Source organism: Hemibagrus wyckioides, linkage group LG21 (genome assembly GCF_019097595.1).
Source record: "Hemibagrus wyckioides isolate EC202008001 linkage group LG21, SWU_Hwy_1.0, whole genome shotgun sequence".
Taxonomy (NCBI): domain Eukaryota; kingdom Metazoa; phylum Chordata; class Actinopteri; order Siluriformes; family Bagridae; genus Hemibagrus; species Hemibagrus wyckioides.
This window is the reverse complement of record NC_080730.1, coordinates 9,078,495-9,090,556: the sequence shown is the minus strand read 5'-3', so window position 1 is coordinate 9,090,556 and position 12,062 is coordinate 9,078,495. Positions and strand designations below refer to the sequence as shown.

At 40.0% G+C, this 12,062-nt stretch overlaps 1 protein-coding gene across 2 annotated transcripts; it reads left to right on the top strand.

Annotated features, from left to right (window-relative positions):
* The first annotated feature begins 1,943 nt into the window (after nucleotides 1–1,943).
* isy1 (ISY1 splicing factor homolog) lies at nucleotides 1,944–10,343 on the top strand. 2 transcript variants are annotated; one of them, XM_058373572.1, is made up of 11 exons: nucleotides 1,953–2,043; nucleotides 2,272–2,294; nucleotides 2,495–2,546; nucleotides 3,447–3,512; nucleotides 3,939–3,981; nucleotides 4,503–4,615; nucleotides 4,742–4,859; nucleotides 4,950–5,072; nucleotides 8,838–8,956; nucleotides 9,200–9,286; nucleotides 9,587–10,343. In XM_058373572.1, the coding sequence occupies exons 1-11, from the start codon at nucleotides 2,041–2,043 to the stop codon at nucleotides 9,692–9,694; spliced, it is 855 nt and encodes a 284-aa protein (XP_058229555.1). In that variant the 5' UTR covers nucleotides 1,953–2,040; the 3' UTR covers nucleotides 9,695–10,343. The 2 variants fall into 2 exon arrangements, with proteins under 2 accessions (XP_058229554.1, XP_058229555.1); XM_058373571.1 differs by having other exon boundaries at nucleotides 1,944–2,043; nucleotides 4,742–5,072.
* Nucleotides 10,344–12,062: the final 1,719 nt, after the last annotated feature.

The following is a 12,062-nucleotide window of genomic DNA, read 5'->3' as shown; positions in this document are numbered from 1 at the left end:
TTGTTTTCGAGAGACCAAATATTCTTGGTCCAGTTACAGATCTACAATATATTCAGTGGATATAGTTTATTGGATTGTACTTTATTTAAATAAATTGATTGATACGGTATCTTGCATAAATATTCACACTATTGCAGTTCTCGCCTATAGTTTTGGATATATTTGTATAATCAACGAATTTGGAAACACACGAAAGATTTCTGAAATTCTTCATAGTCTACTCACAGCAAGAAGGTCCTGGGTTCGAATCCCAGGTTCGAACAGGCAGGGGCCTTTCTGTGTGGAGTTTGCATGTTCTCCCCGTGCCTGTCTGGGTTTACCCTGGTTTCCTCCCATAGTCCAAAAACATGTACATTAGGTTGATTGGTAATTCTAAATTGCCCATGTGTGGATGTCTGTCTATCTGTGGCCCTGTGATGGACTGGTGACCTGTCCAGGGTGTACCCCTGCCTTTCACCCAATGTGTGCTGGGATAGGCTCCAGCAGATCCCCGTGACCCTGATTAGGAATAAAGCGGGTATAGAAAATGGATGGATGGATTCTGAATAAGCATGGCTTATCCTTTTTGTTGTGGCTTTTACTTTTATCCAAATGTTTAAATGTTATTTAGCATACTTATTAACGACAGCGATGAATCCCATTTCAATATCACAGGAGAATATTCTACAAACCAGTCAGAAATGGCCTGCATATTGAGAAGTTGGCCTAAATAAAAGGAAAACACAAGTGAAGGACATTTTATATTTTATTTCTTGCAGCAGCATAACAGGGATTAAAAAATGACTTTATCTCTTAAATAAGGTTCAAGGTTCTTTATTTGTCAACGCCACCATATGTACAGACATCAAAATACTGTTTCTCTTCTCTGTTATCAAGTGTTGACATTGTCAGTGCAGTCAGTGCAATATAGAGACAGATTTTATGTGAAGGTAACAGCGGTGTACTTGTAAAAAAAAAAAAAAGATATAAATAATAAAGAGTAAATGTCAACAGTGAATTCAAGATTCAAGAAGCTGTTCAATATATACAATATAATCTCTCAATATACGTTAATCTCCTTCTTCTTCTTCTTCTTCTTCTTTCGGCTTTTCCCTTCAGGGGTCACCACAGCGAATCATCTCTCTCCACCTATCCCTATCTTCTGTATCCTCAACACTTGCACCCACTAGCTTCATATCCTCATTTATTACATCCATATACCTCCTCTTTGGCCTTCCTCTTTGCCTCCTGCCTGGCAGCTCCATGTCCAACATTCTCCAACCAATATACTCCCTCCCATGAGCTGTCCCTCTAATGTACTCGTTCCTAATCCTGTCCAACCGTGTCACTCACAAAGAGAACCTCAACATCTTCAGCTCTGCTACCTCCAGCTCTGACTCCTGTCTCTTCCTCAATGACACTAAACCATACAGCATGGCCGGTCTCACCACTGTCTTATACACCTTCCCCTTGATTCTCACCGATATTTTTTCCATCACACAGACACCTTTCTCCACCCATTCTAACCTGCCTTCTTTACCTCTTCCCCACACTCTCCATTACTCTGGACTGTTGAACCCAACTAGTTAAACTCCTGTACCATCTTCACCTCGTCACCCTGTAATCTTACTGTTCCAAGTCCCTCCCTTTCATTCACACACTAAATGTAAACGTTAATAACACAGTTATTAACACAGATTTATCTCTTAAATAGATATTGAGTACAGTATATCAGCCCCTCTGTCTACATGGATGCTGTAGACTTATAATGGCAGTCTCATGCCACAAGATGGCGGTGCAATGTTGGGAGGAAAAAATAAACAAAAAAAATCATCACTCAGACAAACAAATAGTGAATAATGAACTCAGAAACCAAAGACTTTTCTCGACTGGGTTTAATTTGGCGACAAACCACTAGACGAGTAAATAAACAAAAGAAACTGCTTTTGTTTGGGATGTGATGGCGTCATAATTATGCGCCACGGAAGCTGTTGGAAAACGCGTCATATTTTCGCGTCGTCGTGCTCGCACGTAAAAGGGTGTCTGCTTTGAAAAGCAACCATGGTAAGCATATGTTTAAATAAAACTATATATAACGCAGAGATGGCTACATTCTGTTGGTTAATGATACGATTTTGAGACTCTATATACTCGTAATGTACTAGATGTTTGTTTGGACACTTCTCGTGCTTGCTTGGTGATCGAAGTGTATAGCTGAACATGATGCTGTGTTTAATGGAGTAATGCCTTCATGTTCATGTAATAATCCTTACTATGTGTTTCATAAAACAGGCTCGAAACGCAGAGAAGGCCATGTAAGTGTTGTCTTATATGTTGTTGTATTTGTATCAATAATCTCTATATATCTGAGAATCTCTATATATCTATATCTATATATATATATATATGCAATAATATCTGTATATCTGAGAATCTGTTTCATTTCCGTTTAGTTACTAGTTACTGGTTACAGTTTAGTTACTTGTTTAAACCTTCTCGGTTTCCTTCTTTGCAGGACGGCCTTGGCCAGGTTTCGTCAAGCCCAGCTAGAAGAAGGAAAAGTGAAGGTAAGATCATTGTCTGTTCATTCAAAGTCTGTTCTATATTCATTATACTCTAATGACTTATAATCCCAATATCCTGTGTCACTCATTAGATAATGTGTTTCCTTTTGAGAGCTTTAAGAAGAGTTTTCTTGATGGTCATCTCAGGCTCGCTCATTAGGAATGAAAACCTGCAAGGGATTTGTTCTCTAATGGTGACCGTAATCTGATCAGCAGTGTTTAGACATGTTCGTAAACTTTGGCTGAAACTATCCTGTCAGAAGTCTCTGAAATTCCTCCTCCGTGCTTCATTTCAAACTTTGATTTAAACAAGATAATGGTTCATGTTCTTGTTCCTCACATATACACTGATCAGCCATAACATTATGACCAGTGACAGGTGAAGTGAATTACACTGATGATCTCCTCATCATGGCACCTGTTAGTGGGTGGGATATATTAGGCAGCATGTGAACATTTTGTCCTCAAAGTTGATGTTAGAAGCAGGAAAAATGGACAAGCGTAAGGATTTGAGCGAGTTTGACCAAATTGTGATGGCTAGATGACTGGATCAGAGCATCTCCAAAACTGCAGCTCTTGTGGGGTGTTCCCGGTCTGCAGTGGTCAGTATCTATCAAAAGTGGTCTAAGGAAGGGACATTGGTGAACTGGCGACAGGGTCATGGACGGCCAAGGCCCATTGATGCACGTTGGGAGTGAAGGGTGGCCCGTGTGATCCGATCCAACAGACGAGCTACTGTTGCTCAAATTGCTGAAGAAGTTAATGCTGGTTCTGATAGAAAGGTCTTCCTCTTGAAAGAGTTTTCTTGACACAGTCATCTCAGGCTTGCTCGTGCAATTGTATCAAATGATTATACCGATCATATATTAATTAAAGTTTTTCTGCATGGTGTGACTGTTACAGGAGAGACGGCCGTATCTTGCCTCAGAGTGCAACGAGTTGCCTAAAGCAGAGAAGTGGCGACGGCAGGTAAGATCAATTTATTGCACATAATTTTGTTTTTCACTTTTTATTTATTTATTCATTTATTAACATCATGTAATCAAAACCGTCTGTGTGTACGAGAATCAGCAACAGTTGATAACATTGCCACAACAAAGACAAGTCTGATCCCTGTCAGCATTATAATGAAAATCATTGGATTATCATGTTTTTTAATGTCTTGCATCATCACACGTTTGTGCAGAACACACAGTTGAATTAAACGTCTTTTATAGCAGCTCATTTTTTTTCTTTATGATTAGTGTTTTAAATTAGCGTTTGTTTGCTTTCAAGTAAATTCTAGCTGCGCTTTCCGACATCTGGAGCTCTATAGAAGCTATCGCCATAGAACATGTACATACAATGTTTGTTCTCATGTAAACGAATATTTTTATTTGTTTTAACTTCATATAGATCATCAGTGAAATTTCAAAGAAGGTGGCACAAATTCAGAACGGTACGTACTTCATTACTATCAAATGTAACGGTCATAACAGTGTCTCAGACTGTCTGCACTCGTTACGTCCAGAATTTATTTTAGACTTCGTTATATGATTAATACATACACGATACTAAAGCCTTAAAGGTTCAGAGGTATTCAGTGCTGTATTCCATCAGCAAACAACTAGAAAATAATGTTTAGATGTCAGATTTCTTCTCAACTAATAAAGCTAAAATGTTCAGTGTGGAAATTTTCCTTTGAATACATTGATGTGATCAATTTTGGAAAGTATTTAAATCGTGTAACTAGTTTTATTTAGAATACGGCATGTTTGGTCATGCTTGTTTCTAATGAACTGATCCCTGGAGTAATGGAATGAGAAACAGTATTGCTGTTGGATGTTAAGGATCATGGCATGCTGTCTAAGCGATTAGAGGCACAAATCTGATCATCAGTTGTTTGTTTAGAGCCATAACATTTCACCCTCACAGACGAATCTATATAATGATCATGTTTTTATAATTTGACTGAATCAGCTGGTTTAGGGGAATTCAAGATCCGTGACTTGAACGATGAAATCAACAAGCTTCTCCGTGAGAAGGGCCACTGGGAGGTTCGAATCAAAGAACTGGGAGGCCCTGATTATGGGGTAAATATATGAAATCCGAAATTATTTGAAAGGTTTTTTTGGCATGAAGATTAGTTATTACTTCCTGTATATCCTAGATAGAATTGTATACTTACACCTAAACTGAGTTTTGTGTGTGTGCATTAGAGAATCGGACCGAAGATGCTGGATCACGAAGGCAAAGAAGTGCCAGGAAACAGAGGTTACAAATATTTCGGTGCTGCCAAAGACTTACCTGGTGTCAGAGAGCTGTTTGAGAAAGAACGTGAGTTGAACGTTCTTAATATACAAAAAAGAAAGGCTTTTACAAGTCTCAGGAGTGTGTGTGACGTTTCTCTGATTATATCCTTTCCAGCTGTAGCACCACCGAGAAAAACAAGGGGTGAGCTGATGAAGGACATCGATGCTGAGTATTATGGCTACCGTGATGAGGATGATGGTGTGTTAGTGCCCTTGGAACAAGAATATGAGAAACAAGGTAGAACATGTTACATAGACCCACTGCATTTAGATGTAGTGCTCTGCAAAGGATTTGTTCTCGAATGATCTGATCTCTGAAATTCCTCCTTTAAACTTTTAACCATGCTTGATTTCAAAATGATTTCAATGAGATAATTATTCAACAGGTAAAAATTTAGTCTTCATAATGTTTTCTTGTTCCTCACATATGCAGCGATCAGCCATAACATTATGAGCACTGACAGGTGAAGTGAATAACACTGATTATCTCCTCATCATGGCACCTGTTAGTGGGTGGGATATATTAGGCAGCAAGTGAACATTTTGTCCTCAAAGTTGATGTGTTAGAAGCAGGAAAAACGGGCAAGAGTAAGGATTTGAGCGAGTTTGATGAAGGGCCAAATTGTGATGGCTAGAAGACTGGATCAGAGCATCTCCAAAACTGCAGCTCTTATGGGGTGTTCCCGGTCTGCAGTGGTCAGTATCTATCAAAAGTGGTCTAAGGAAGGAACAGTGGTGAACCGGCGACAGGGTCATGAACAGCCAAGGCTCACTGATGCAGGTGTCAGAATACACAGTGCATGATGGCTCAGGGCTGTTTTAGCAGCAAAAGGGGATCAACATAATATTAGTCAGATGGTCATAATGTTATGCCTGGTTGGTGTACTTATCTTTTTAATTTTCTTGGCCAACCAGGGATCGATTTTAAAAATATACAGCATTGTGAAAAAGTCTTAGCACATTATATTCATCAACATTTGCAGAGCAAAGATCAGCAGAGACAGAAATCCATATTTTCACAACAGTATTATTCAGAGCTATTTTCCTTCGTTACAAGATATTTATCCGAAACCTGCATGTTTCAACTAATTAAAATTAAAATTAAAATTTTTATTTATCACGTACGAAATCGTACACAGTAAGATGTAGTGAAATGCTTTTAACGAATGTCCTACATTTTGAAGAAAGAAGAAGAGTAGATTTAAAGTGTGTGGACATGAACAATATAAGGATATAGATAAAATATTTAGAGAAAAACAGGAAGAATAAAGACCAACATAGTAGAAATTAAAGACATGAAAATCCAACATATAATAAACATATATAATAATATAGAAAAATACAATATGTACATATACACTATATTGCCAAAAGTATTCGCTCACCTGCCTTGACTCGCATATGAACTTAAGTGACATCCCATTCCTAATCCATAGGGTTCAATATGACGTCGGTCCACCCTTTGCAGCTATAACAGCTTCAACTCTTCTGGGAAGGCTGTCCACAAGGTTTAGGAGTGTGTTTATGGGAATTTTTGACCATTCTTCCAGAAGCGCATTTGTGAGGTCACACACTGATGTTGGACGAGAAGGCCTGACTCTCAGTCTCCGCTCTAATTCATCCCAAAGGTGTTCTATCGGGTTGAGGTCAGGACTCTGTGCAGGCCAGTCAAGTTCATCCACACCAGACTCTGTCATCCATGTCTTTATGGACCTTGCTTTGTGCACTGGTGCACAGTCATGTTGGAAGAGGAAGGGGCCAGCTCTAAACTGTTCCCACAAAGTTGGGAGCATGGAATTGTCCAAAATGTCTTGGTATGCTGAAGCATTCAGAGTTCCTTTCACTGGAACTAAGGGGCCAAGCCCAGCTCCTGAACAAGAACCCCACACCATAATCCCCTCTCCACCAAACTTTACACTTGGCACAATGCAGTCAGACAAGTACCGTTCTCTTGGCAACCGCCAAACCCAGACTCATCCATCAGATTGCCAGATGGAGAAGCGCGATTCGTCACTCCAGACAACGCGTCTCCACTTGTCTAGAGTCCAGTGGCGGCGTGCTTTACACCACTGCATGCGACGCTTTGCATTGCACTTGGTGATGTATGGCTTGGATGCAGCTGCTCGGCCATGGAAACCCATTCCATGAAGCTCTCTGCGCACTGTTCTTGAGCTAATCTGAAGGCCACATGAAGTTTGGAGGTCTGTAGCGATTGACTCTGCAGAAAGTTGGCGACCTCTTCGCACTATGCGCCTCAGCATCCGCTGACCCCGCTCTGTCAGTTTACGTGGCCTACCACTTCGTGGCTGAGTTGCTGTCGTTCCCAAACACTTCCACGTTCTTATAATACAGCTGACAGTTGACTGTGGAATATTTAGGAGCGAGGAAATTTCACGACTGGATTTGTTGCACAGGTGGCATCCTATCACAGTTCCACGCTGGAATTCACTGAGCTCCTGAGAGCGACCCATTCTTTCACAAATGTTTGTAAAAACAGTCTGCATGCCTAGGTGCTTGATTTTATACACCTGTGGCCAAGGAAGTGATTGGAACACCTGATTCTGATTATTTGGATGGGTGAGCGAATACTTTTGGCAATATAGTGTATGTAGATATAAAAAAGGCAAAATAAATATTCAGTTATGACTAAATACAATAATTAATTAGGCAATAAATAGGCAAGTAACATGAGATGATAAACATAAAAATTTGGATTTTTGTCTCTTTACAATATAAATGCTGTGTTTATACATAACATGAAGAATTTGTTTAAAATACTTTTTTTTTAATTCTCTATATTTGTTAAAAAAAAAAAAAATCACTACACTTTTATGAAACAGGATGTGTCTCACATGCGGTTTATTTACCATCATGATCAGTTAAATGAGGGACAATCTGTTTCACTGTCTTGTGCCTTTGGAAAAGAAATCTCACCACGAGGCACTCATACTACTGCTAAAACGTGATTTTTACTTAATTATAGTCCACTCTCTCTCCCTGTCACACACACACAGTTTCACAGAAAGACACCAGGCTGTCTCAATGATGTGGATATAAAGAGTGTCTTTGTGTGTGTACATTGAGACATATCCCCAGCCATGTGTTTGCTATTTGGGTTAATTATCTGAATGACAGACATGCAGCTTCAGGTTTGGTGTGAGCCAGAGTCAGTCAGCTATGCTGCAGTGCCATGTGACATTTATTGACCAAGCACATCCCTTCATGGCAGTGATGTTCCCCAATGTCAGTGGTCTCTTTCAGTTGGATAATATGCCCTATAACAATGAAAAAATGTTCAGGAATGGTTTTAAGCACAGGATAGAGTTCAAAGGTTTGACTTGGTCTCCAAATTCCCTAGAGCATCTTTGGGATGTGTTTGACAAACAAATCTGCTCCATGGGGGGCTCTATGATACCATAGCATGATACTAGACCTTTAGAGGTCTTATGGAGTATATGCCCCGAAGAGTCAGAGCTATTTTTAGGCACAAGGTGGTCCTTTAATGTTATGCCTGATTGGAAAACCCATTGTGGGATTCAGTTTAGGAATATTATTTAAAGTAGCTTTTTATTGGCTCACTTCTCAAGTCTGGACCAGGATCGTCACCATAATACGATGCTACCACCACCATGCTTCATTATAGAGATAGTGTTCTCAGGTGAATGAGCAGTGTCGGGTTTACGTTAAAATTGGTCTTCTCATACCGGAGAAATGCCTTTTAGCAGCCTCATAAGGATTCTTCTCTCTTTTTGCCACTGTGCCCAGGTTTGTGGAGGGTCTAGTCTGTAGTCATCCTGTGTACAGCTTCTCCTCTTTGAGATCTCTCCAGCTTTTTAAAGTTTCCCTTGGCATCTTGATTGCTACTCTAATGCCCTCTTTTTCCTTCAATTTAATACTGTCATCCTAAATCCAAAATCTGTATCAGCAAGACAGAGAAAATGTGAAGATGTTGCACTTTAAGTAAATATATGTACTTAATCTGTTGTATTCATTTTTTTCACAGCAATAGCAGAAGCCATTGAGAAATGGAAAGCAGAAAAAGAGGCTCGTTTAGCCGGAGGTGGAGGGGCTAAAGAGTTGGAAGAGGAGGAAGAATACATATATGCTGTCAAAGATGATGAGGTAATGGTAAAGCAAGACACCATACTTCTGATGCCTTACATTATGATGAAGTCTATGTTTGTACCTTGTGGCAGTGTCTTGACAGATACTTTAATGGACTGTGGCCATGCACTCTCCTAATGCCCTTTCCCCCCAAAAATACTTGCCGTTATTAACATTGAATATACAAACAAGTTCTTCAGAATTATTTGGACTGGTTATTATTGTTGTTTATTCTAACATGAATTTCTTTTTTATTTACAGTCTGATGACGAGATGAGGGAACAGATGGAGGGGGAAGATGGAGCACAAACGTTTATTGCTCACGTACCTGTGCCATCACAGAAAGAGGTGAGAAACTGCATGTTGTGCCACATCAAAATATTACTCTAGATAAAATTAGGAGCATGCTGGTCAGGGCTGAAGGGCTGGTCATACTTCGTTGTGAAATGATAAATTCAGTCTGTTTGCTGTATTACTATAAAGTATTCATTGAAACTTTTTCTATATAGATCCATTTGTCTATGTACTATATTCTGTGGATCTTTTTAATCACAGAGTTAGAAAACGCGTAACAGTTGATTCACTACTCACGCACCACTTTTTGTCGTTTGAGACCTGTACTTTAATGATTAAACTGATTCACAACAGATCGAAGAAGCCTTGGTGAGAAGAAAGAAGATGGAGTTGCTCCAGAAGTACGCCAGCGAAAGCTTAATGGCACAAAGTGAAGAGGCTAAAGCGTTGCTCGGCTTGTAACGATTCCCGTCTATGAGCACAGGCTCAGGATTTCCAACATCTTTGTTCATGCATTTAATTGTCTGTTTTGACGGGGTTACACGGACTGAAGGGTAAATGTGTATGAGGTCATTGAATCTATTTTGATGTGCAGGTACTGTCGAACTCCACAAAACTGCATTGCAGCGGCTCATATATTCCAATACAACTGTCGTTACTTTATAAGGGGAGTGTTTTATGATGTGATAACGTATTTCACCAGCCATTTCCAAATGTGAAACACTATATGTCCAAAAGTTTTTAGACACACTCATATGTGATTGCGTTCCCTTTTCTGCTGGAATAACCTCCATTCATTTGAGAAGGATTTGCACTAGACTGTAGAATGTGGGGTTTGGTGCTCATTTAGCCACAAGAACATTGTTGAGGTCAGGTGCTGATGCTTGTGAGTTATCCTATACAGTGGTGTGGTTCTTTATGGCAACAGTTTGGGGAAGAACCACATACAGGTTGTGATGTTCAAGTGTCTAGATGCTTTGGGGCATATATTGTGTTTTGGGGAAATATGATGTTGAGTATCAAAAGCAACAAACAATTCTTTGTAAATAAGTTTTGTATACAATGCTCACATTTTTTTTGGACCAGTAAAAAATTTTCTACAAAAGAAAAAGATTTTGTATTTATTTGCCTTTATCTCTGTTTTAGATCGAGGTCTTTTCTCAGTTAACTTGGAGGACAGGATTAATTTTTTTTGTTGTTAATAATTGGTTCAGGTTGCAAAACGGATAAAAAATTAAAACTAAACAGTGGGCTTGATTGGACAGATCACCTGTATAGATCTACACTATTTTGCTAAAAGTTTTGGGACGTCTACCTTTACATGTGCATGAACTTTAATGACATCCTTAATCCGTAGGGTTTAATATGGAGTTGGCTCACCCTTTACAGCTATAACAGCTTTAACTCTTCGGGGAAGGCTTTCCACAAGGTTTAGGAGTGTGTTTATGGAAATATTTGACCATTCCTCTAGAAGCACATTTGTGAGGTCAGGCACCGATGTGGGACGAGAAGGCCTGGCTCACAGTCTCCGCTCTAATTCATCCTAAAGGTGTTCTATCAGGTTGAGGTCAGGACTCTGTGCAGGACAGTCAAGTTCCTCCATACCAAACTCGCTCATCCATGTCTTTATGGACCTTGCTTTGTGCACTGGTGTGTAGTCATGTTGGTACAGGAAGGGGCCATCCCCAAACGCATGAAATTGTCCAAAATGTCTTGGTATGCTGAAGCATTAAGAGTTCCTTTCACTGGAACTAAGTGGCTGAGCACAACCCCTGAAAAACAACCCCATACCACAATCGCCCCTCCACCAAACTTTACACTTGGCACAATGAAGTCAGGCAAGTACCATTCTCCTGGTAACTGCCAAACCCAGACTCATCCATCAGATTGCCAGACAGAGAAGCATGATTTTTCATTCCACAGAGCACGTCTCTACTGCTCTAGAATCCAGTGGCAGCATGCTTTACACCGCTGCCTGCATTGCTTTGCATTGCACTGGGCGATGTAATGCTTGGATGCAGCTGCTCGGCCATGAAAACCCATACCATGAAGCTTTCCACGCACTGTTCATGAGCTAATCTGAAGGCCACATGAAGTTTGGAGGTCTGTAGCTATCGACTCTGCAGAAAGTTAGCAGCCTCTGTGCACTGTGTGCCTCAGAATGCGCTGACTCCGATCTGTGATTTTACATGACAACACTTTGTTATAACATCACTAACAGTTGGCTGTGGAATATTTAGCAGTGAGGAAATTTCACGAATGGACTTAGGTTGCCACCTGTGCAATATCACGGTACCACATTTGAATTCACTGAGCTCCTGAGAGCGTGCCATTCTTTCACAAATGTGTGTAGAAGCAGTCTGCATGCTTATAGGTGCTTGATTTTATACACCTGTAACCATGGAAGTGATGGGAACACCTGAATGCAATGATTTGGAGGGGTGTCCCAAAACTTTTGGCAATATAGTGTATATTACACTGTAATAACATGTTATTGTACATGGTTTATATATTTTTTTTTTTCTATCAGGCAATTTTTGTATTAAACAGATTGATGTCAATTTCCTTAAGAATGTATTACTCAGCACTGTGTTTTCATATCTATGTCTCTACAACGTTTGGGGTAAAAGGGTGAGAGATTTCATATTTGTAGTTAGAAATCATTTAGGTTAGGCGTCCAACAAAAACACGTGAAAAATTCAACTGGATGTCTCGCGCACCGACAGCAATTTGCCATGGCCGCATGTTAGACTAAACTGCGCATGCGCGTTTTCAAACCGCTTGACACAAAGCTAACGGACCCACAGTGGCCTCTAAGGGTGTCCGTTGG

Bases quoted from the DNA above. Each gene is read 5' to 3' on its own strand.
- isy1 (XM_058373571.1), top strand. The intron at 4,616-4,741 runs GTAAATATATGA...TGTGTGCATTAG, and splicing joins TGGGAGGCCCTGATTATGGG to AGAATCGGACCGAAGATGCT. The intron at 9,287-9,586 runs GTGAGAAACTGC...GATTCACAACAG, and splicing joins CTGTGCCATCACAGAAAGAG to ATCGAAGAAGCCTTGGTGAG.